The following is a 27,474-nucleotide window of genomic DNA, read 5'->3' on the forward strand; positions in this document are numbered from 1 at the left end:
GAAAAATTTTCATTTCCCAATAATAAAACGGGGTATCAACAATAGCAATATCATTTAGCTGAAGCAGTTCATTGAAAAAAACCCAAACAATTTCTTGCTTGAGTGTATCTTCTTTTTTTTTTGGCATGCAAAGAAGAAATGATGGGCATCTTCAATATGACCACATATGCAATTTGTAGAGGCAATGGTTTTTTTACGATAAAGATCATTATTTTAAATCCAAGAATGTATTAATTTGGTATGAATAATATTAACATATCGCTGGACATATGAATAGTATAAAGGTGGTTTCGAGGGTGTTATTTTGATGTGGTTTTATTAATTTATCAATTGAAGTTATCTCCCTTATTTCTGAGCTCAGCAAGTTCCATTTTCTAACTGTGTCGGGAATAAATGACTTTCGTTATGATTCAAGTTTTTATCTAGAAAGTGTGTAGTCGCTAGAATTACGGGTATTATATGGTGATAAATCTCTGCGGATATTTGGGCAAATTTCCTTCAAAAATTGTTAAGGATTTCAAACATATTTGTTAATTTAGCTGTTTGTCTTCTATCAGAAAGGGGTTCCCACCCAGTTTCAAAATAAAGTGAATCTAGTGAGGCGAAAATTGGAAGACCAGTTATTATCCTGGAAGCCAATAATTGAACTTTTTCTAACTGGTGAGAATCAAAACCCGCACATCCACCCCAGACTACAGAGGCAAATTCTAATACAGGTCTAATAAAAGTTGTATACATTATTGATAAGGTGTTTCTTCCTCTTTTAACTTTTATAACAAACCAAGTTTTTTATACGCATTATTGACAATGATTTCAATATACACTGATCAGCTTAACTCATTAAATAAGGTAAGACCAAAGTGCTTGTGAACAGTAACATATTCATGTATGTAACACCACCCCCCACCCCCGTCACTAAATTTTCCGCTCAAATGAAGACTCCCGTGTCGCAATTGTTGATGTCCTGAAAAAACAGCGAGGATGATAGTAACGAAAGTTTTACGTTGCTATCATCATTCATTTCCGTTACTATCATCCTCGCTGTTTTTTCAACGACGAATTTTCTGTTCATATGAGCCGTATAAAAGATAAAATAACACCTGATCGTAATTGTTGCTAGTGTATGATATTTCTTACCTAAATATCATTCGCAAATAAACAATACAAATAGATATAATAAGTAAATGTGGTCTTTCCGGAATTTCCTTCCGCCACCTTGGGATGATAGTAACGATCGTTACTATCATCAGTTTAATACCAGTGTGATTCCAATTTTTTCAACACAACATTCACGGGGCCTTTATATTTACATATGCAATAATTGGTAAAGAAGTGGGATGTAGAATATGAGATACAGATATATGCTGATTTCTGAGTGAAAGGTTACGGACCTATGTCGCAGCCAGTAAATGAAGAGAGCAGTGTTGTGAACACAATAGAATTTTCAAATATCATGTGATCTTCCAGTCTCATATGCATTGCAAATGAGAGGGAGAAAATGTTTATTGGTTTCTGAATATAGCGTTTATATGTCATTATTATTAACAATGAAAAGGACATGAAATGTGTAGATAACGAACGCCTGAACATATCAAATATAATGTTAATGTGTTTTCTTTTCTTTAAACTTTATTTTCTGATGGTTAACAAACATTCACTATTAAAACTGATATCGATGCTTCTCGTCAACTCGGATATTGGCACGAAGGGGTCATTGATTAATGGTTTACAATGGTATTCATTCATATCACGTCGTGAAGGGATTCTCTGCTTGTTGTTGGTGCCTTTGTATTTTTCACGGAAACTAGATGACCACACATTGCTCATCCGAGCAGTTGCATTTATTGCCATGCAGAGCTCGGTGGGAACAAAGAACACTCAAGATGCATGTGATCTTCATAATAATTGATTGTGTCTTGTTTAAAGTCCCTCTCGAGAATCTTTCACTCGTATAGAGATGTCACCAATAACGGTGTATGGTCTAGGCCTATTGCTCGGCGTTTACGGCCATTGAGTGTTCTTTAGCGTGCCACACCTACTGTGACACAGGACATCTATTTTTAAGGTCATCTCCGAGGACCCGTGACATTCACACCTGATGTAGAGCGTTTGGCGATGTCACTACCTGTTTTAACGCCGAGATTCGAACCCCGACCTTCCGCATGCAGGACAAATGCTCTACCTCTAGACCACCGCGGCGGTGCATATGATATTGATTTAACATATTGCATCAGTAGTAGTTCTTCGGCAGACGTTATCCCGTGGGGATCCGGGTTAGAATAGGTCCTCAGTGCCACTTCCTTGTCGCAAGAAGCGACTAAATAGGGGCGAATCTTCAGATGAGACCACAAAAACCGAGGTCCCGTGTCACAGCAGGTGAGACATGATAAAGATCCCTCTCTGCTCATAGGTGCCGAGCATAGGCCTAAAGTTTGCAACCCTTCACCGGCAATGGTGACGTCTCCATATAAGTGAAAGATTTTCGAGAGGGAAGTTAAACAATATACAATAAATCGATTGACAGAAGTTTTTTCTTCCATATTTTCTACCCAGAAATCATGGTATGGAAGGCGAAGATAACGAACAGTGATCAATCTCATAAATCCCACAAACAATACAAAATAGATAGATGGGCAAACACGGACCCCTGGATACACCAGAGGTGGGATCAGGTGCCTAGGAGAAGTAAGCATCCTCTGTCGACCGGTCACACCAGCCGTGAGCCCTATATGGCTTGATTTGACCAAATGATAGGCTATATTTGCAAACTAGATTGTTATAACGACCATAGAATTTGCGAAATGCTGACTATAAACGAGACCGTTGAAATCCCTGTACCATCATCTTGTTTGTCAGTAGCTTGTCTCGATTTAAAAACTGACCAAACGCAGAACAAGCTCTTGCGTATCGAATCAGTTGAGAGATATAAACACCATATGTTGGTGATAATGGAATATTGCTTCATAAATATGGGAAGTTGACGATGGAGAAGCGGAAGACGAGTTGATAGTTTGCCGTTAATATATACTTTCAATAAAATATGTAAGTACGAAGCAGAAGTGGACGACTCTGCGTTGTCTTTTATTTCGAGCTCGCAGGGATATATCGAATCGACATATGAATGAAAATTATCATTGTTAATAGTTAAAACGTTGTCGATTTATCTAAATGTCGAATTGAAGGCCACAGCGAGAAATTTTTTCTTCTCACGTAGAAGTTTCTGAATAGATTCTGCTTCATATGAATATAAAAACAGGTCAGCTAACAAAGGAGCACAATTCGTGCCTATGGGAATTCCAACAGACTGTTGGAAGATCTGATCACCAAAGACCACGAAGATATTGTCAATGAGGAACTGTAACATATTTTTTAATTCAACATCAGAATACTTGTGATTGGAATCAGAGTGGTATTTAACAAAGTAATGTTTTGGATGACTGATCACTAGATAGGAATATTTCCGTTTTCCATTTTTGTTGAAGAAGCAACTGTCTATGATGTCAAAAAGTCTAGTCTTTCATTAATTTATCGTGAGGAATGGTCGTGTAAAGTGTTGAAAAGTCGTAGGTTTTGATGTTGTTGATCAGAGAAAAGTTTTGCGATTTAAAGTTTACTAAAAGTTCTTATGAATTTTTAAGAATCCACATTTGATTTACACCACTTCTGGCATATGTAGTTGAACAGTAAGTTTGAAGTTAATATTTTCGTGAGGAGCAAAGATAGGGGCTTGGTAGAGCACTTACTGGATCCTGCGATGTATCTTTGTAGGGGTTTTTATGTGGTTTAGGAATCCAGCATAGGTGCGGTAACTCATATTGATTCGACCCACCGACTGGGATAACAAATGTGCCTAAAACTGAAGCATGGTTTTGAAGAATTTCATCTTTTGAAAGGGCAATTGGAGTATAAGTACAATTACCAAAAGAGGAATTAATGCCAAGTTCGTTTAAAATACAGTTGTAATGATGAGCTTTACAAACAAAGATAATGTTGTTACTAGCTTTGTCAGCTGGAACCAAAACATATTCCTCATGTAACCTATCTAATTCTTTTATTACTTCTGGTTTACTAAACACAGAAGGGTAGATGGTACGTACTTTTGTTTTAATATGTCTAATGCGGGATTTTAATATTCCTCTTATGCTTTTAACCCATTATGACAATGTATCAAGTTCTTTTTCATATTTAGCGCATTGCCTGGCATAATCTTTGTATTTAGGACCTTTTAGAATAAGTGATTTGAGATCCTCATTTTCAACTCTATCAACATCACCAGTAATGACATGTCCAGCTGGACTATAGTTGAAAAAGTGCACTTGGAATATTTGAAGTCTGTACTGGGTGTCAGGAAAAATACAAATAATGCTATGGTGTATGTAGAAACAGGCAGACTGCCCATGAACATTGTTCGCTGGTTTAGAATTTTTAAATCTTGGTTTAAATTATTACAAAGTGAAAATTGTATTTTGAAAACATGTTACAAAAGTTTACGTGAAGAAGCAGACAAGGGTGGAAATCGTGTGATTAATTGGGCTATCCATATAAAAAACAAACTATTTGATATAGGTTTGGGTCATATTTGGTGTAATCAAGAATATAATGGCGTATATTGTAATACTTATTTCCCAATAATTAAGCAAAGAATTTCTGATATTTTTGTGCAGAGTATCGTTGAACAAATCAACTCCTCACCAAGATGTAAAATTTATATGTACATTTATGACTATTTTTCATTGCAATTTTACTTGATGAAGGCTATACCACATGTTTATAAAAAAAAAACCCAACATATTAGTAGAATTAGAATGTCTTCGCATAATCTTGCCATTGAGAGTGGACGTCATTTTAATGTAGCAAGAAATAACCGCTATTGTAAACTTTGTAATTTAGATATTGAGGATGAATTTCATTTCATTTTAAAATGCCCTTACTTTATTGAATTGCACAGGAAATATATCAAGAAGTATTATTGGAAAAACCCATCTGTTTTTAAACTTATACAATTATTAAGTGTAAAAAATTTCTCAGAGTTGTGTAATTTAGGGAAATATCTTTACTGTGCCTTTAATTTACGTAATGATTTACTTATATAGCATTCTGTCTATAAATTCACACCAGTATTGTGTAACATACCATATAATGTCATGCCATGCCATACTATACAATTGTTAACTTGTTTATTATTTTTGTAAACATGTATGCCATAAGACGTATGTCTTCAGCAATAAAGAATAATACCTGTGTTTTGGTAGTCAAGGCTGCTAACGAGAACTTGTATGTTTTTCTGAATGAAAGTTGTTGACAAATTCATGGTGCCTTTTACGAAAACCCGTTATGAACTTTGCAAAGCTTTGGAAGAAAAACTTTAAGGCCAAACGAGGTAAATAACCGTTAAACAATTTGAGTTTATATGTACTCCAGTAGCAAATTGCTATGTTGAATCAATTTTTACAGATGCATGTAATTTGAATAATGTTGAATTTTATTAATGCGTATTAAACTTCCCATATATTGTTTTGTGGCCAGAGTCATTTACAGTTGCCAATTGTTGGTTGTAGAAAATAAAACATACGAGTATAAGAGCTTTTGGACTGTAGTAGTATAGAATATTAAATATTTGATACACTCGTAACATGTAACCGTATACATTGTATCTGATACTCAGGAAAAAAAGAAGACAATTTAATTTTCACGATTTCAAAAATTATCTTTAGGCTACATATATAATGTATTGACACATAAAATATATTAGGCTTGTCCCTAGTACTGGGGAATCCTTCAGGTATTTAATGCGCAATGAGTATAAATATGAATGAAGGTCAGTTCTACGTCACGAATGTTGGCACGGAGCTCCGATTAGGGAAAATTCCCGCTTCTGTGCAACACCCTCTTTTTTCAAAATCCTTACCTTCATGGACAAGATGGAGTGGTCCGGTGAATTAAAATGCTGGTAAAAAAAAGTTTGTTACTACCATTATTTATTTGAAATCTGTGCCCCGAGATTCTTTTATTAAGTGAAGTATTATGAAACGAGTGATTAGATTGACGTATGGCATTTTTGTGGTTCTTGGGGAAAATTTTGTTTTATATACTTCATGAAACCTTGAACCCCTACTGTGACCTTGTCCTGAACACGGGGGTCATGCTGTTAACAAAGTTAGCTTAAATCTACATCACATGGGGGTGCTTATATATTAATTTGGCAAATTATATTCTCATATATTCTAATTTAACTCTTTAAAACCGCATGGTGAACCCACCCGCCGTGGGACCCAACAAACTAGATCATATATTATGTTCACTTCCATCTATTTTTAGCTGGTTTTTCCAGCATAGGATCAGAGGGACTTTCCTTTATACGAATGAAAACTCTTGACTAGGTCTGGGTAAACAAAGATGACCGGTGAAATATCTTTTGGTAAGCTGGTTTCGATGATTTAGCATTATTCAATTCATATATATGAAATAAACAATTACTCATAGTTCTAATCACTTTCGACTGGGTCTTGTACTGTAGCTGTAAACAAATATGGCCGACCAGATATCTTTTCGTAAGCTCTAGTAGCTGCTTTCGATGTTTTGAATTTCAATCATACTGACATTTTCCCGGTCAATACGATGCTTTAGCTATTATTCAGATACAATATTCATCTCGTCCTCTGGCCTCGGTGAATATTGTGCACATGCTGTTCTGTTATTCAGATATATTATTCACCTCGTCCTCCGTCATCGTATTGACCTAAAATGTAAATTTATATCGATACTTGTGGGAAAAAACCAAATACATGTATCAGGAATTGCATCAATTATGCAAATTACCCCATGTTTCCATGGTTTTCATACCCTGTCGTCGTTCATACAGACAGACGAGACTTTAACCACCATTAAAGGGACTGATTCACGATTTCCCCCAAAATTTTCTTTTTCACTATTAATGATCGAAATCTACTGCCTAATGTGTTTAAAAGATTTTATATAAAAATTAAGGTTATGCATTGTCACAGAAGCTTATTTTAGAGAGTTTATTATTTGTTTTGTAAACAAAGATTGTGGCATTTTATTGTTTACGAAATTTTCAAAGAAATGGATATCGATCTAAGTTTATTATATCTTTCACATTTCAAACATTTTTTAGGTAAAATGTGTCATCTAAAAGTTAAAATTTGTGACTAGGCAAAATTAAGATCTTTATTTTACTAAATCAATATTTCACTTGTTTGTTTGTATACTTAAAAAGACTCGAGTCTTTGTTTACATAACACATATTCAAGGCTAAAATATTGTTTTTATTCTTGCATTCAGATGGTCAAAATTTTGGCTGTCAACATTAAATGAGTTATATTTTTAATATTTAACATCAAAAATGAAAAATAGTTTTATCAAAAATCGTGAACCAGTCCCTTTAATATTGCAATCACAGGGATCATATTTTAAACAAAACTGAATTGAACTTCTTGAGAGGATGCTTGCGTGTCAATATGACAAACAGGGCCCTCGTTGTTCCTTAGAAACAATTCCAATGTAGTTCTATTTAAATCCAATCTAATTAAAATTAGATGTTAAATCCGCTCGCGTACTCGCATACATAATGTATGCGTACATAATGTATGCGAGTACGCGAGCGGATCTAACATCTAATTTTAATTAGATTGATTTAAATTTATGAACTACTTGATCATACCCTTGTAGTTCTTATGATTGATTGACTGATTAAATACCGTATAGCGGGTTTTTTCCGTGAGGTTATAATTTTGGCTTATTTTAGCGGTTATATAGCTAAAAGAAAATTCTTCCCTGTCCGTCAAAATTTATTCCGCTAAAATTATTAGCATACCTTTCACCCAGCAAATCCCCAAATTTTAGACCCGCGGAATAAACCCGCTACACGGTATTTACGTCCCTCTTGAGAATCTTTCACTCATATGGAGATGTCACCATTGCGGCGAATGGCTGCAAAATGTAGGCCTATGCTCGGCGCTTACGGCCTTTGAGCAGGGAAGGATCTTTATCGTGCCACACCTGCTGTGATACGGGACCTCAGTTTTTGCGGTCTCATCCGAAGGACCGCCCCATTTAGTCGCCTTTTACGACAAGCAAGGGGTACTGAGGACCTATTCTAACCCGCATTTCCACGGTAGTAGTTCTTATGAAGATGATTTTTAAATTAAAAAAATAAAAGTGAAAAAACAAAACACCTAAATCCCTTATCCTATGTTGGGATTTCTGCAGAAGAGAAAAATACGGAATATTTTCCGTGTCAAAAAGATGAAATAAAATAAAGCTTGTATTTGACACACGAGTTGCAAGTTTTTAATCTAACAGATCAAAATGGACAAGCAGTATTGATAAGTCACAAAAAGTGGGATGTAGCATTATGTATCTAAAATAAAAATAAAAAACACCCAAACAATGCGAATGTCGGTAACATTGCTGTGGAAAAAAGAAAATACCACTTGTTCATTCAATCTCAGAGTACATAATAAATTGGTAGAATACTTTGAAAGATGAAAGTCAAGGTCGCTTCCAGGATATCACGGAAACCACTATGAAACACTAAATTAATATAGACTCAAATAATTGAAGATATCTTTAATTAATAAAAAAAAAAAACTTTCAAAGAAGATGAGTATATTGCTTTGCACCGGTCGGTATGTCGGTCGGTACACCACCATTCACTTGATTGTAATGATATTTCATATGTGGGTTGTTTATGAGTAGTCGAGGACGCCTATTGATTTTCAGGTCAAAATGTCAAGGGTCAGTCCACTCTGGACATAGGAAGATACTGTGCGCTCAATATAATGAGAACCCTTTCCTTGATAGACATCAAACTTGTTACACTGGTACATCATAAAGAGTAGATTACCCCTATTGATTTGGAGGTCACATGGTCAAGGGTCATGCTGGACATAGGAAGATAATGTCTGCCCAATATCTTGGAAACTCTTTGTTTGACAGACATCAAACTTGGTACACTTGTACACCCTAAGAAGTAGATGATCCCTATTGATTTTGTTATCATATGGTCAAAAGTCAAACTGCATAAGAATGTGTTGTTCACTAAATATCTTGAGAACCTTTTGCTTGACATACATCAAACTTAGTACAATGGTTCATCTTAAGAAGTAAATGACCCTTATTGATTTTGAGGTCACGTGGTCAAACCACTCTGGACATAGGAAGAGGTCCGCTCAATATCTTTAGAACCCTTTGCTTGACAGACATCAAGCTTAGAACACTGGGTACATCATCAGGAGTAGATGATCCCTATCAATTTTGGGTTCACATGGTCAAAAGTCAAGGTTCAAACTGGACATAGTAATAAATTGTCTCCTTTATCTTAAGAATCATTTGCTTGATTGATACCAAATTTGGTACACTGGTACATCCTAAGGAGTAGATGACCCCTTATGATTTTAAGATCACATGGCCAAAGCCAAAGGTTAATCCACTCTGGACATAGGAAGATATTGTCTGCTGAATTAAATGATACATGTGTATAACTTTTTTTTTAATTTTGCACCATAGGGTCTAGCCAAGGTCACGCAAGCCGTTTGACTCCCTCGTAGAACACTGCATTGACAAACGTGTATGTGACCTAGACAACATGCATGGGGGCATAAATATTTTATTTAGGCAATCACTGCCTTTTAGTGGTAGAGCTTTCGCTTCGTAACCGGGGGGACGTGATTAAAGGCACCGATCTTGTCATAGCCGCGTCAAACCAAAGACTTTACATTAGGTAGTGATTGCACCCTTGCCAAACGCTCAGCATTTAAAAGTGAGAATCACGGGTCTTTCGGATATAAACTTTAAAACGAAGGTCCCGTGTCGCGGCAGGCGTTGACACTTTAAAGAACCCTCACTGCTTCGGCCCTGTGCGCTAAGCATAGGTCTAAATTTGTGGTACTTCACCTACAGCTGGTGACGTCTCAATATGAATGAATAATTCTCGACGGGACGTAAAACAAACAATCAGTCTTAGGTTTGCACGAGCGGAGCTCAAACTCAAGACCTGGCTACGAAGCGAACGCTCTATCGCGACTGGTGACTACATGTACTTGCATTAGTTTCGTACTTACAAAAGGTAGAGGTTTTGTATTTTTAGATGTGAGATTCCATCTTGAGACAGATAACATGCGATGTCTATTGATTTCAAAGTGTAAAATCAAGGTCCTATTGCTTGTGATCAATGCAGTAGATTGAAGTACAAAGGACCCCATATCAAACTATAATGTTCAGAATGACACACTTTCAATGTTACAATGCGAGAGAGTGCCTCGCTTTGTTTTGGCCTCATTTCACTGAATTTCCAACCTATGCAATCTTCAAACTGAGAGGAAATACCTGATTTTATCTACCTGCATATTCATATCTTTGGGGGTGGATTTTACAAACAATCAGATATGAGGTATATCAGGTTCTGTTTTGATTACAATAGTCCATAAAACGACACAATTAAAAAGATCAATTTTCTATGGAGTAAAGAATTTGCTGCAAGTTATAAAGTAATTTTGTGATAATTTCTGGCGTTTTATGAAAATTGATTAATGATTGTTGATCAGGGTTATTCCAAAGTTGAATCATTGATCTTTTAAATAAAAACATTTTCAGAGACTACACCATGACTTTGCATGCTAAAAATAATGTCTGATTTTACTTTAAACATTGGCAGCTATTACCCCCGTATTGACTCAGTTCGATATTTTGATTTTGTATTTAACATGTCACCTGTTCAGTAAGTACCCTGGGTGTTTAGTTCTTTGTGTATTCGGTGTAACTAAAATACTGTACCTTTAACTCCAGATAATTTTGGCGGTAAGCCTTCCCACGATCAATGTGGACAAAATGAATACGACGTTTAACACCGAGATATTCTCGTGGAATCTATGTTTGTGTATAAATTATGGATGAATCATTGTGTTTCTGGCGGAGGTAGGCTGAGGTAAATTTGATTTTTTATAACGTGTGAAGAATTATATTCCAATATATATATATATTTTTAAAATATCTATTATCTCTATATGGCATTGTATTTGTATAGGTATCAACAATATGGCGTCTCTGGTTTTAGACCAGTACCTAAGATGCCCCGTGTGTATGGACTTTTTTGCGGACCCACACAGACTGCCATGCAGCCACTGCTTTTGCAAACGATGTCTGGAGGGGGTGCGCCAGCACTGTTTGTCCTTCAACTGCCCAGAATGTCGCCAGTTAGTCATACTGGACTACAAAGGGGTGGATGGTCTGGAAAAGGACAGGAGGCTGGCCGCCATGGTTGACGAATTCGCTCATCAACAACAACAGTCTCGCGTCTGTAAGGAGCATAAGCGGACCGTGGAGGGATATTGCGAGACATGCGCAGTGCTGATGTGCGGAAGATGCTTCTTCAGTGATCAACACTCGGGTCATGTGATGGGGGATGTTGACGTCGTTGCTAAAAGGAAAAGGGTACTTGAACGTATCATAATACTTAAAATCAAACCCAAATAACCATAACAATAAAAGATAAGTTTATTTATTTGCTATTTTTAAACTTCAGGATTCATATCATATTCGCTATCACTGTTTCACTCAGTTAGATTTAACAACCTCTTGAGAATCGGATGTTTCCATACGAGACCAGGGCTCGACATTTCTTTTTTCATAGATAAAAAATCGTGTTTACAATTTAATTTCAACCAGATTTTTGGAGGGTTAGAGACCCGGTGCATTAGTTGGACTTCAAGGGAAATATGTTGCCTTCTGTAGATTTTGTGTGTGCTAAAATTATAAAGAATAAATTATCTTAAATGTGTCATCAAATTAACTACCACATCGGGAAGTAACGCACATGTAGTTCAAATACTAGTATTAAAAAACCCAATATGGCGTGCGACCTGCAGATAACGGTATTTGTTCACACACACACAAATCCTTTACAATGATTATAAACAAATCGAAACTTTTTATTTAATAACAGATCATTGATTTTCTTCAATCTTGTTGGTTTTGTCATTTGCTTTTTGGCGAAAGTACACTACCTATATATCTAGGTTCTGTGTACATAAGGAGACCATTGTGTCCGCATATCTTGAAAATCAATTTTTGCTGATTAAACCATTTTAATTTGCTGTAATCCAGTAGGTATAATATAGGTCTATCACTAATCGAGGACACACACAAGAAACAAAATGACGAGATTTAAATACCAACATTCGAACTTTTGGCAAAGAATGAGATCATATTTCTTTGTTTCAAATCAATTTTCATTGTTCATATCTCCATGAATAAGCATTTCGGGTTATAATAATTGAATGCAATACCCTGGATTTTGTGCCATGTGATCTTGTTATGAAAGTCATTAAGATATTTGCTATAACAGATCTAGTAAAACCAATATAGGTTATGAATTATTATGACGATAATGACACAAATTGCTTGAAATTTAATATTTCATTTGAAACATTTACCCCCATATTTTCTCTATGCTGTTGTAAAAAATACTTTTTTAAAGGTAGTGCTTTTTAAACAAAAAAATCAAATGTCAAAATCATGCATATTGAATGTTGAGGGGTGTCAGTATTGAACCATGCACAATATCATAATTGTAACGCATGCGCATATACCTTTTCCTCTATGTGTTTCGCTATGTGTACATCATGCATATGAAATCACGTATGTTTTACATACTTTGCGAGAAGTTTTTATCTTTTTGTGCTATTAGATATACTATTTCGATCCTTCCTGTCTTATAAGTCACAATAATCGACCTCACAGGAATTTTAGAAGAGAAAACTTCATGTTTATTGACAAATAAACTACTTAAATGGTCTTTGAAAAAAATCCTAATCTGATTACGCATTGTCTACTAAATGACGTTGGTCTGGATTCTAGGCTAAAGCTAACACCCACACGCAACTTACACCATACATGTACAAGGTTTTTAATCACTAAACGTTTATATTCACACTAAACCGGTCTTATGGAGTAAGATTTTTACCCTGAAAATCCCTAAGGAAAATTGGTTGCAGGAGATTTTCTCAACGCAAAATAGAATATAATTTAGATCTACTCCCATAAAAATCTCACCCCAGAGTAATTCATCCGGGGGGAGAAATTCTACTCCAACTGGAACTTGTATACAAGCTTTCATCTAATCATAAATAAAAGCATCACTGTTCGTTATCTTCATCTTTCATACACATAAATAAATATACAAACACACGTGTGTATATGCGTGTACCATAAATACCGTATACTTAACATAGAGATACACGTAACACAGAGATACACGTAACATAGAGATACACGTAACATAGAGATACACGTAACATAGAGATACACGTAACACAGAGATACACGTAACATAGAGATACACGTAACACAGAGATACACGTAACATAGAGATACACGTAACATAGAGATACACGTAACATAGAGATACACGTAACACAGAGATACACGTAACATAGAGATGCACGTAACACAGAGATACACGTAACACAGAGATACACGTAACATAGAGATACACGTAACACAGAGATACACGTAACACAGAGATACACGTAACATAGCGATACACGTAACACAGAGATACACGTAACACAGAGATACACGTAACACAGAGATACACGTAACACAGAGATACACGTAACATAGAGATACACGTAACACAGAGATACACGTAACACAGAGATACACGTAACATAGAGATACACGTAACATAGAGATACACGTAACACAGAGATACACGTAACACAGAGATACACGTAACATAGAGATACACTTAACATAGAGATGCACGTAACACAGAGATACACGTAACACAGAGATACACGTAACATAGAGATACACGTAACACAGAGATACACGTAACATAGAGATGCACGTAACATAGAGATACACGTAACATAGAGATACACGTAACACAGAGATAGACGTAACATAGAGATACATGTAACACAGAGATACACGTAACATAGCGATACACGTAACACAGAGATAAACGTAACACAGAGATACACGTAACATAGAGATACACGTAACATAGAGATACACATAACATAGAGATACACGTAACACAGAGATACACATAGAGATACACGTAACATAGAGATACACGTAACACAGAGATACACGTAACATAGAGATACACGTAACACAGAGATACACGTAACATAGAGATACACGTAACATAGAGATACACGTAACATAGAGATACACGTAACATAGAGATACACGTAACATAGAGATACACGTAACACAGAGATACACGTAACATAGAGATACACGTAACACAGAGATACACGTAACATAGAGATACACGTAACATAGAGATACACGTAACATAGAGATACACGTAACATAGAGATACACGTAACACAGAGATACACGTAACACAGAGATACACGTAACACAGAGATACACGTAACACAGAGATACACGTAACACAGAGATACACGTAACACAGAGATACACGTAACACAGAGATACACGTAACACAGAGATACACGTAACATAGAGATACACGTAACATAGAGATACACGTAACATAGAGATACACGTAACATAGAGATACACGTAACATAGAGATACACGTAACACAGAGATACACATAGAGATACACATAACACAGAGATACACGTAACACAGAGATACACGTAACATAGAGATACACGTAACATAGAGATACACGTAACACAGAGATACACGTAACACAGAGATACACATAGAGATACACATAACACAGAGATACACGTAACACAGAGATACACATAGAGATACACGTAACATAGAGATACACGTAACATAGAGATACACGTAACATAGAGATACACGTAACACAGAGATACACGTAACATAGACATACATGTAACATAGAGATGCACGTAACACAGAGATACACGTAACACAGAGATACACATAGAGATACACATAACACAGAGATACACGTAACATAGCGATACACGTAACACAGAGATACATGTAACACAGAGATACACGTAACATAGAGATACACGTAACACAGAGATACACGTAACACAGAGATACACGTAACACAGAGATACACGTAACATAGAGATACACGTAACACAGAGATACACGTAACACAGAGATACACGTAACACAGAGATACACGTAACACAGAGATACACGTAACACAGAGATACACGTAACACAGAGATACACGTAACACAGAGATACACGTAACACAGAGATACACGTAACACAGAGATACACGTAACATAGCGATACACGTAACATAGAGATACACGTAACATAGAGATACACGTAACATAGAGATACACGTAACACAGAGATACACGTAACACAGAGATACACGTAACACAGAGATACACGTAACACAGAGATACACGTAACACAGAGATACACGTAACACAGAGATACACGTAACACAGAGATACACGTAACACAGAGATACACGTAACACAGAGATACACGTAACATAGAGATACACGTAACACAGAGATACACGTAACACAGAGATACACGTAACACAGAGATACACGTAACATAGAGATACACGTAACATAGAGATACACGTAACATAGAGATACACGTAACATAGAGATACACGTAACACAGAGATACACGTAACATAGAGATGCACGTAACATAGCGATACACGTAACATAGAGATACACGTAACATAGAGATACACGTAACATAGAGATACACGTAACAATATATACGTGTAGCATATATATACGTACACGTAGCATATACATGTATACACGTCCATAAATCATAGATTTACATATAGTAAAGGCTAATGTTTGTTGAAACCATGGCTCTTTGGGTCAGAGCAGAGCTACATTAAGTTGTGCAGTTTTATATATTTAGGAGAAGTCTTTTGAACTATTCTTTAAAGATGACACTGTCATATGTAAGCATCCTCATACATTGTTGATTCAAGTTTTCTCAAACACCGGATCAGGAAGTGATTGTTCCTTCGCCAAACGCTAGACCTTAAAAAGGGAGGTCCCGTGTAGCGGCAGGCGTTGGCACGCTAAAGAACCCTCACTGTTACGGCCCCGAGCGTTAAGCACGGACTTCACCTCCAGCTGGTGACGTCTCGAAACGACTGAAAAATTCTCGAAGGGACGTAAACGAAACAATCAAACTTAAGATCCGCAATAGGGTTTACGTTTTTGAAAATAAATTTTCATTATATACTGAAAGTCAACTATCAAAGAACAAGACTACAAATGTCACAAAATCAACAATAACGCTTTGTTAGACTACTACGCATGCATCTCAAGACATGCAGTTGTTTGATGGTACAATCGCCATCTAGAGTTGTCTTTCGTAACTTGCATTGTGTACGTTATGATATGGTCCCAGTATCACGATTCGCGGCACGATTGAAATCGGGAAATAATTGTGGTAATCATATATCAAATCTTACCGAATCTTGGCATCAGTCGTGACAATCCGTCAAAAAAATGTCTATGATCAACACGATTAATTTTCAGTCGTTATAATTGCACCAAATCGTAACAAAGTGCAACATATCGCATTTAATCGTGCTCCTAAATCGTGATGATCCCGTTTAATGTTTTACAAGGTAAACACCACGTTTTGTTGCGATGTCCTACAATCTGTCACGATGGTTATGATATAAGCATACAGTAGTACTGCAAATGCCACGTTGTCACCAACCTTAACTTCCGCCATTTTTATACGCCCGTCGAAGATGGGACGTATTATGGTATGGCGTCGTCCGTCCGTCCGTCTGTCTGTCTGTCTGTCCGGACCTTGTGGGTAGGATACGGACCGAACCATAAGCTCCAAGATTTTACAACTTGGTACATTTGATCACCATGATGAGAGAAAGATGCCTATTGAATTTGAATGTCAAAGGTCAAGGTCGTAGTATCACTTAGAAAAACCTAGTAGGAAACCCTTGTGGGCAGGATACAAACCCAACCGTAAGAATCTCTCTCTCTCTCTCTCTCTCTCTCTCTCTCTCTCTCTCTCTCTCTCTCTCTCTCTCTCTCTCTCTCTCTCTCTAAGTTAACACGTGATCGCCGAAAAAGATAAAAATACCAAACAGACGTGTGACAGCCGATCGGTGGGTCGTGAGTTCGAATCTCACATAAGGTTTTACTCTCTCTTTGTTTTCACTACTTAAGAAATTTTTAAAAGGTTTTCTATTTCAACATATTAGTGTATATATTCTCCACTTTCCATTCGTACCAGTTCTCTCTAGTGTGGTTATACATCCCTAAGACACACATATCAACAGTGAGAGTTAAGACACACATATCAACAGTGAGAGTACATCGATATAATGCATTTGATTACTTCAAAACACACAGAGAAAAATGGCATTTTTCAAACAAGACAACAACCCCAGCTACTCAAATATTTCTATAATGATTGGCAACTCATGCACAAAGTATATTACATTCTCTGTGCATCATTCTCCTTGCTGTCTCTCTTTCTCTCTCCAGCTTCTTTTTCTTATTTCAATACACTTCTTATCTATTCTCAATTTTTGAACATGTCTTTATATGTACATACATTCTGTATATTTCACTAGATTGGGAGTATGTTTGACAGTACTAAGGTTGCATTACATCATCGCATAAACATTCTTCAGGGGTTGATTTCTTCAGAAACCCAAGTTCACCGCTATTCTTACTTACTACCCGTTACGTCTTTGACATACAGGGCAGTAACGAGGTCCCTCCATCCCTGTCACTAGCTAACTTTAGGTGTGTGCCCCAACTTCTGTTCTTTTATTTCGCCCTCTGCTGTTCGTTGTCAGGTGACTTTGGGTCTCCTCCTTTTCCATTTTACTTCTAGTGTCCATAACAGCCGTCTTGATAATGCTGTCTGAGCCCCTTTTCAGTAAATGAATAAGCCGTTTTCATCGCCCTTTGGTGAAGATTGTGGCCATGTCATCTTGTAGGCATCTACTGAGAAGGTCCTTTTTTTATTCTCAGACGTTGAGAGCTTGTTTATATCGTTCTCCGTCATTCGCCAACACCCCCATCTATATTAAGCTGGTGTATACTGAATGGTATAATAAATTGATCTCCAAATTTTAAAAAGCTACTGTTGTCTTTACCGTTGTTCATCGTCCTTAAATCCAATATTCATTTACAGGACGAAATTTCGTCAGATCTAGCATTTATCAAAGGAAAGGTCAATTCCATTTTAAGCGACAGTGACGTCACAGTCCAGGTGAGAAAAATCAAATAAGGTAATCGATTTTTAAGTCACTCACCATCCGACCTTCAATTTTAGTTTTGAAAAAGCATGCTCCTGTTCTATTTTCAGAGTCAATTATGCGCTCTACAAGAACAAATTACTGCAGAATTTGAACAAATACGGCAACTTTTACGACAAAAGGAGGACATGTTACAGCTGGAAGCCATTAAACTCGCCGAAAAGGCCTGTCATGGCAACGATAAAATTGCTAAGGCCCAGGAATTGAAATCAAAAATACAAGCCCTAGAGGACTCCATATCGGAGGACGGAGTGTCATTCTTACAGGTTTTTCTTTCCATTGGTTTCTTTGCAAAGCAAGTGATCATTGAAATCGGTCCGGTAGTAATATATAGCCTTTATTTTTTGTGAAACCTTTAAACACATTAGACAGTAGATTTTGATCATTAAAAGTGAAAAACAAAATTTGCGGAAAAATCGTGAATCAGTCCCTTTAAAAGATATGTAATTTTGTTAGCACTATAAATCACATATTATCCATTAAATGAAGAATCTTTGCACACGACTGTGAATGTAATAAATCATATCATTTCCTTAATTTTGCTTGTAAGACGAGTTTCGATTGGTTAAAAAGCTGGATATAAATTTCTGTACACTCTGCTGCTGCTGTGCATAGAGTACAACCTCGGGGTAAAGCCTCGTACACTCATGATTGGACCTGGAGAATGCCCCGTTAATTTGAAAACGAGGGAGGGAGGGTAATTCTCTCTCGTAGTTTATGCCACACAGCAAAAGGTATTTCATATACTTATTTGACTCTGCAGACAAAGAAATTCTTAATTTTGTGAGCAAATATGTTGTAGTAGTCGAACATATTTCACACATTTGTACCCGAAATAATTAATATTGTCAAAGTGTGCTACTACTATACATTGTTAATCTAGCCTTCGATGATTTTTCTTGATTAATGTCATCATTTCTCCCTGGAAGTTTGGCTGTGCAGACATAGGGTGGCGTGCTGTGTGGTCGTGCGTGTTAGCGTGTCCTGTTAGAGCGTGTTACTGCGACTGCTTACAGTGTGAATTGCAATAAGTACAAATATAAAATTCCTTTAAGAAATAGGACTTATAAAATGTCCATGATGTCCCAAAGTCAAAAATATTGCTCCTCCCATATAAATCTACACAAATTTTCCCACTGTTTTGAACATGGGAATATGGCAAATTTGATTCATTTGGTAAACTTATAAAAACATGGATTTCATTTTCATTAGTTTTGAAAAAAGTTTGCTTATAGCAAGTGTTGTTAGCATGCTGTTGCACTTTTTGCAATTTTTAAAAAATGCATTCATTAATATATTACGAAAGCCTATTAGTATCATGTAAAAAAAAAAAAAAAAAAAAAAAAAAAAAAAAAAAATCACATTCCATTATCGTTATTACGAGATAATTATCTCGTAATTACGAGATAGTGGAAAGTGAATTATTTTTTTTATATGCATGCAATACTAATAGAATTTCGTAATGTGTAGATTTTTTGGAATTTAATTTATTTCGATAATTAAAGTAGTGAAGTATTAAATTATTAAAGAAAGGAAATATTGAACATCTTAACGCTGAACTTTTGTTTTATTACAGAACACAACAGAGCTCAAAGAGAGGTAACTGCTACAATGCTGTTTCACTCAAATATTTGAAAAATTTTCACTTTATTCGTGTACTCAATTTATTTATTTTTTGGACCTTGGTTTGATTATATGTGAAGTCAGGATTGCTGGAAATGAGAATCTAATCTTGGGTATATTTGGTTAATAGAAATTGTTTTGGATATTCTAAAACCCCTATAATAGGGAGTGGATATAAGAGTCATGGCTAAAAACTATTTCACGCAGTTTTTCTATTTATTTTTTCAATCAAAAAGAAGATAGTCAAAAACATCAAGTCGGTTCAAGAAAACAACTGATTTTGTTTCTCACGTCGTGAATTATTATAGTACGATAGCTATCAGTTATTTTAAATGTAAAATAGCTTTTTAAAAAATGAAATTGAAATTGATGAACTAATGATGATGTGTGTGTGGAAGAGAGAGAGAGAGAGAGAGAGAGAGAGAGAGAGAGAGAGAGAGAGAGAGAGAGAGAGAGAGAGAGAGAGAATAATAAACCAGTCAAATTAGTTCGGTTCGGTACTTTTTGATTTCTTGAATTTGTTCTACTGTCAAAGGTCACCATGAGTCATAAGTAACACAACATGGTTACCAACTTCTTGCTCTTGTCCTATGCAGTATAAGTCTAAGGTTAACGAGGTTAAACCAGATGCTATGGAGAAAAATCAGCTTGTACATGTAGTCATTGTACGTTGTCACCGGAGCCAACAGAACATATTTCGGCCTTTTCCGTAAAGTCGAGAAAAACTTCCCGACTTGACGAAAAAGACCGAGCGATGCTCCGATTGCATCGGACCTTGATGATGCGACCTTCATTTATAGATACGTTTTAACAGGGTAGTACGAAAGGTCGGCTTATGGGGGACCCAAGTTTTTAACTTTACCACCTAAGAAGGGGGTGCTTGACCACCCCAATATGGCAAAAACGACCTTTTGTTTTAAAAAAAAATTCAACCAAAAAGGGGATGGGTGGGGTGCACCCCCTCTTTTAGATCCACCATTGTCATTGCATTACATTATTGCCTTAGCAATAAGATTTAAAATCAAATATTTGCATATTTCAAGATAACACCCCCACCCCTATTTTTATGCTCCCGAAAAATTTTGGGGGAGCATTTAGTCGCTCTCATGCTTGCCTGTCCGTCCGTCCGTCTGTCCGAGCTATTATCTCCTAAACCTCCTTTCATCAGAAATTGATATGATTTATTGATTGTTCCTTGAGACAGGGACTTTTGGACCAAGGTCATTGAGACAGGGACTTTTGGACCAAGGTCAAGGTCATTTTGGAAAGGTCAAGGTCACTCAGAACATCTCTCTCTCTCTCTCTCTCTCTCTCTCTCTCTCTCTCTCTCTCTCTCTCTCTCTCTCTCTCTCTATATATATATATATATATATATATACATATAGTCTTTATTTCAACAGTTTTTGAAAAGGTATGATCATATATCACACAAATAAGTAATAAGCTAATAGCTTTCAGAGAAAGGTCAATCAGGGTAATTTTGCAAAGATCAAGGTCACTCAGAACATATACCTTATAAATGAAAAATACTTCATTTCAACAATATTTCAACTGTTATTGGTCTTTTGGACCAAGGGTCAAGATCACTCAGAAAATATACCTTATATAAAGAAAGAGTACCTTATTTCAACAACTTTTGAACAGGAATATATTGATTATATATCACGCAAATAAGTAATAGGGGCTTTCAGACAAAGGTCACTCAAGATCATTTTGTAAAGGTCATTGTCACTCAACATACCTTATACATGTCTATGAAAAAGAAACCTTCATTTCAACAGTTATTGATCATTGTGCGAGTTATTTGTCACATGAAGTAGTTCATTGGTTAGATGCATTTCGGGGAACATCCATCAGTTTCACTGGTGTTCTTTTTATTTCAACCTAGAATATTAAGTTCCCGTTAGAAACACATGCCTACGGTCCACGTAATGCAGTCCATCTTTAAAGCTTGCTCTGTTATTTTCGTCTGGCTACCTGAACAATTCATTGATTGCTTATGCAGACTTAAGATTGAGAAGAAACTGGTGACCTCCCTGGACGCTGAATACTCCGATACTCACACGTCTCTGCCAACCCTCAAACATGGCGACACGGAGTTGTTTCTCATGTCCTTCAGACTGGCCCGTAAGTATTAGAACTATTCTTTGTATGGGAAATACTGGGGATGTTCTGTTACAGGTATGTTTTAAATCTTTGATATCAAAGGTAATTTAAGCTGTTTCAGCTATACTTAGTTGAAATTGGGAAAACTCATTTTTAACAAGAGCTTATCGGTCACCTGAGTACTAGTTAAAAGTATCACTAGTGCCAAGGGCTACGAAATCTAGAAAAGAAATTCTTGTTCTGAAAATTTAATCTAAATTCTAATGTTCAACTAAAGTATCAAGCAAAATGTGTTATTTAAACTTAAATGCCTATATGGATTGATTGATAGTATCTTTTTAAACGTCCCTCTCGAGAATTTTTCACTCATTTGAAGACGTCATCAATATCGGCGAACGGCTTCAAAAGGTCTACGCTTGGCTCTTACGGCCATTGAGCAGTGAGAATTCTTTAGCGTGCCGAGAATCAAAACCCTGAGGTTGCGAAATTCACAATTTGGGTACATCCTTTTCTGCTTCTCCTAAATATGCATTTAGTTTTATACTGTTTTGGCAAACTTAAAGAAGTCTTTCAAATGATGAAGACAATAATCAATATAATAATTTTGGCTCTACCCTGGAACTATTACGTTAACTGGTCTTTGGAGCTGTCACAACAGGGGACCAGTTAAGAGAAAAAGCAAGCTGACGTAATCAGAGTTGTGACTTAAACCCGGGACAGGGGCATGTTGAAAATGGATTAAAAGCAAGGAAGTTTTGATTTCCTTATGACGGTTTTGTGCTTTGGTGTTAAATGTTTGAAAACAAGTTGTCTATTGCGTAAATCCAGGCACATCTGAGTCGAAACGTCGGTCGAAGCATAAACCGTCACCGACTCCGGCATTTACACGTTTTCCAGAATCAAAACATGAATGCTTGCGAAGAGAAGTCGATCAAGGTTATGCCTCTCGACTTCTCTAAAGAGAATACCCTGGAACCAAATCACTTACCCCTAGGGTCATGGAATTTACAATTTTGGTAAAGGACTACCTACTCCTTCTAAATATCTATTTACATGTAGTTTCAATTTAGTATCAATAGAAGGTATTATTTAAATGTTTTACACATATACGCTATATAATTATACCAAGTTTGACCAGGCCCTGGAGTCCGAACGAACCCCTACCCCGGTGATCATGAAATTTACAATTTTGGTAGAGGTCGTCCTGCTCTACATCACTATGCATTTATGTTTTCTTTGATATATGCGGCTGTAGAGTAGAATTTTGAAAATTGGTCAGTTTTTGGCAGTTTTCCCTTCCCTTAAGCCCGGTGATGAAAGAGTCTTGAAATTTACAATTTATGTCCCCTTGTTCGAAAGATGCTTCATAATAAAGAAAAGAATTGGATTAATATTTATCAAAAAGAAGTTAAAAATGTTCAATTGTTAACCATTAATAACTGACCATTTTGTCCACACCCTGATACTACACCCCCTACCCCTGGGATAATGAAATTCACAATTTCGGTAAAGGGTTACCTGTGCATTCTAAATATTCATTTTGCTTCAATTTAGTATCAATAACATTAAAGAAAATGTTTTATAAAATGTTTTACACATAAATACTATTTACATCGTACCTAGTTTGGCCCCGACCTGGAGTCCGAACCTCCACCCTGGAGATCATGAAATTTACAACTTTGGTAGAGGTCTTCCTGCTGTACAGCACTATTCATTTTGTTTTTGTTACACATGAAGATTTTTTTTTTTAATTGGGTACATATTTGGCAGTCTTTGCCCCGGCCATAAGGCCCCATAGGTGCAAGAGTCCTGACAATTACAATTTATGTCCCCCTTGTCCCAAATATACTTCATATAAAAAAAAATGGAATGGTAGTTATCAAGAAGTTAAAAATGTTCAATTGTTGACGCACGGCAGACGACTGACGACGTACGCAGACAAATTGCAATAGGTCACGTGAGTAAACTCAGGTGACCTAAAAATCAAAACTAATTGATTTTTCTACTGGTGATAAAGAAAAGCTAGACATATTTTATCACACTGACAGATTTATAGAATACTGGCTACGCATTTAAACGCAATAAAGCTACAAACATAGGTACACTTAACAAAACAAACATACAAATTTTGATTCGCGATCTCTTTTAATTATCCTTTGTGAATTCTTAAGTGCCATTTTTGGAAAGACATTTTTTTTTCAGCATTTGGTATGGAACCGAATTTCGGTCCTCTACAGACCCTTAAAAATCCCTGTCAGTTGAAGCACTTAATATTTCTCTTGTAGTGTAGAAAGGCTACCAGGAACTTGTGCATGTCCTATTGAGATAACGATCGAGGGTTAGAATTTTGTTCTGACAAAAGTTTTTGTGTAAAATCTAAATTATGTACCTAAAAATTAATAGGGATTCTTCAATCAACCATTGGAATTGTCTTAATGTAAATCCCATAAATGAAGTAGTGTCTTATTTTACGAAAAATCTGAAGTCGAATTAAAAATATTAGACACAGCATGAGAAAGATGATAAACAGGACTGGGCGAATTCCACAACTGTGTGAATGAATTCTAAGTAAATGAAAGTTGTACAAAACGTCAATATCTTCTCAACCAACAGCAAACCCAACAAAAAACACTCATCGAAATGAATTGACAATCCATCAGAACTTACATATTACATTATGTTTTCGTTCATCACTGTTTCAAACTGCGTTGAAAATCCCACCCTGATTATGCGCCGTTTTTTAGACTTTGATCTTTATCATCTTGATCATTTTGTGGCATTAGCTTTCGCCATCTGTGTCTTCAACCTGCCTTCTTCTTGTTTCCAGCAGCGCCAGATCCACGGCTGCGCATCCGGAAGTCAAGCGAAGGAAGTGAAGACCTTTCATACAGACTCGCCACACAACACGTGGAGAGCAGCAAGCATTCTGCGGTAGGCAGCTCGTAAAACTACAGATGCCGAATGTGCACACTTCACTCTTAGTGTATATAAATATTTTTTCTTAACTTTGCTCCATTAGCAATCTTATTCATAAATGCATATCACTTAAAGGCAATCGAAAAGCATTTGCTAACGTTTTAAAACCGTTATTTTCAATTGCAGAAGCTTTCATTTCACACAAATCTCGTACTGGAAAAGGAGATGGCCCCAAGCCCTGCAGTTCATGCTGCAACATTCCTGTCATCCGGGTATCTGGTGCTGTTAGACCTTAATTCAACACTTCTGTTGTTTGATGACAATTACGCTCTTCTTCACGAACTGAAACTAGAGGACAAGGCATTTGATGTAACTGCCTTATCCGACCACATGCTAGCTGTAACAATCGGAGCAGCTAAGAGGGTGGAGTTGATTGATGTCAAGGACGAAACGTTGCAACCGAACGGGAAGATCGAACTAGATACCGAATGTTTCCATGTCTCTTGTATAGATGACAAAATCGTGACCGGTAACGGAAGTTTAGTCAGTTTCTTCAGCGTTAAGGGGGCTCGACTGAAAACCATCATCATGTCTGGAATGATACAGTCCCTGTATATTTCCAAATCACACAGGAAAATGTACCTTAACATCCGGTCTGAGTTTGTACTCTGTACGGACATGCGCGGAAACCGGGAATATAAATACAAGCATGACGACTTGCAGGAAATCGGTGGCATATCAGCGGACAACAGATCTCTGGCGTATGTTTGTGGTTCGAAATCCAATAACGTCCATCAGATCGGCCCCGATGGACGGCTGGTGAGGATTATACTCTCCAGAGAAAATGGTCTGACAAAACCAATTTTTGTTGGCTTTGATAGCACGTGCTCCAAGATGTTTCTTATTGAGAAAGACGATACATTAAAAGAGGCGGTTAAAGTTTACAGTATGAATTACTGAGAAAGACGACACATTAAAAGAGGCGGTTAAAGTTTACAGTATGAATTATTGAATCAGTATTGTACGGGCAGACGACAATTCTTACAGTTTGTTCACATAGTTGTTTTTGATTATTTGTTGTTTGTTTATCATAAACTAAAAATCTATTTTACTCTAATAAAACAAACTCCATTTGTTTGGATGGGGATCATAGTAGACTGGAAACGCTTAACATTTGGCTTTACATTTCTCAAATGTCCCATTTTCCTCATGTACTATTTCATTTACAGATGAATTAAACCGGCTGGTGTTTTCTGGTTCAGTTTGAAGTTTGCAACAGTACAAATACAGAATTTCCATGTTTAAAAAAGGATGGCACTTACTTTTTATATACTAAGTACATCTAGCAAAACTGACCGTTCTCAATCACAGACAATCAAATACGAAAAGACAAGTGTAATTTTTAAGGACAAGCAGGTCAGTTTAGGGTCTAAATTAAAATGGATTTGTTTTCCATTTTTGACGAGACGAAAAAAAAATTGAAATGAACTTAATTCTGGTATATTTACATTTCCATAGTTTTTGCCTTTACTATCTTTACAAATTGTAATGATAGCCATTTCCTCATGAACACGCTGTACTTGTAAAATTGAATATTGATAAATACATCGTACGTCTATTTAAATGGCTGGGAATTCCGACGGAAATTAAAGTAGTTCTAATGCAATCTAATTAGAATCAGACTTCTCAGATCCGCACCGTAAACTCTGCGTAAGATAAAAGGGAATTAGATGATATATGTATTGAAAAAGATCATCTCAAGAAGTATTAAACCAGAATATGCAAAAAAAAAAAAAAAAAAAGTTCACTTGTATAGTAATGATATATCATTGTTTACACCATCCACGACCCCCAACCCCTTCTCCATGAAGCGAAGGAGGAATTTAAAGTTTTACGTTGGAATATATAGAAAATATTTGTTAAAAAACCACAAGAGTGCAATTTATCAAATTATAAAATAAGCAAGCTCTTTGGTGTAGCGTACTTCAAAAGTTTATTTGAACCATGACCCCCGGGGCCAGGCTAAACGTTATTACACTCAGTTACAAATATTAGAATACATACATACATACATACATACATACATACATACATACATACATACATACATACATACATATATATATATATATATATATATATATATATATATATATATATATAACGTTCCCAGTTGACCTCAATGCACTGCTGGTACGCTGAGTATATGCGTAGGTGTAAAGTGCCTTCAACCCTTTGTGGAACAAAAAAATTATTTATTTACAAAAAAGCAACGATAATATATGTATGTCAAACTCTGAAATGTACAATGGTTATGACTTCAGCATGCGATGGAGTTCAACAACCATCGCAAACGAGGCTATCGGAGAGTGTATCGATTCGTAGCACAAAGTAATTATTGTGTATTGAGTTTCAAAAACGTAAATGTTATAAATTTAGATTTACGTACATATATTTTTTTGTGTGCAATAGACTTATCAACCGGTGCTTTCCCCCCATTGCGTGCTGTGTAATGAACAAAATAAGCTATGGAAGGAAATAAATTTATGATATAGTGGGTGGGTATACGAAGTTAATGGCTAAATGAT

At 36.3% G+C, this 27,474-nt stretch overlaps 1 protein-coding gene across 1 annotated transcript in view; it reads left to right on the top strand.

Moving 5' to 3' along the window:
• Nucleotides 1–26,050, top strand: part of LOC125671922 (E3 ubiquitin-protein ligase TRIM4-like) — a 41,315-nt gene extending 15,265 nt beyond the window's left edge. The window contains exons 2-9 of the mRNA XM_048907907.2: nucleotides 10,807–10,945; nucleotides 11,045–11,451; nucleotides 18,118–18,195; nucleotides 18,292–18,507; nucleotides 19,818–19,840; nucleotides 21,870–21,991; nucleotides 24,798–24,901; nucleotides 25,073–26,050. Of these exons, the coding sequence (XP_048763864.1) occupies nucleotides 11,056–11,451; nucleotides 18,118–18,195; nucleotides 18,292–18,507; nucleotides 19,818–19,840; nucleotides 21,870–21,991; nucleotides 24,798–24,901; nucleotides 25,073–25,846 (1,713 nt within the window). The 5' untranslated portion in view covers nucleotides 10,807–10,945; nucleotides 11,045–11,055 and the 3' untranslated portion in view covers nucleotides 25,847–26,050. The remainder of the gene's footprint in view (nucleotides 1–10,806; nucleotides 10,946–11,044; nucleotides 11,452–18,117; nucleotides 18,196–18,291; nucleotides 18,508–19,817; nucleotides 19,841–21,869; nucleotides 21,992–24,797; nucleotides 24,902–25,072) is intronic.
• The last annotated feature ends 1,424 nt before the right edge of the window (nucleotides 26,051–27,474 follow it).

This window comes from Ostrea edulis, chromosome 4 (assembly GCF_947568905.1).
Source record: "Ostrea edulis chromosome 4, xbOstEdul1.1, whole genome shotgun sequence".
Lineage (NCBI taxonomy): Eukaryota > Metazoa > Mollusca > Bivalvia > Ostreida > Ostreidae > Ostrea > Ostrea edulis.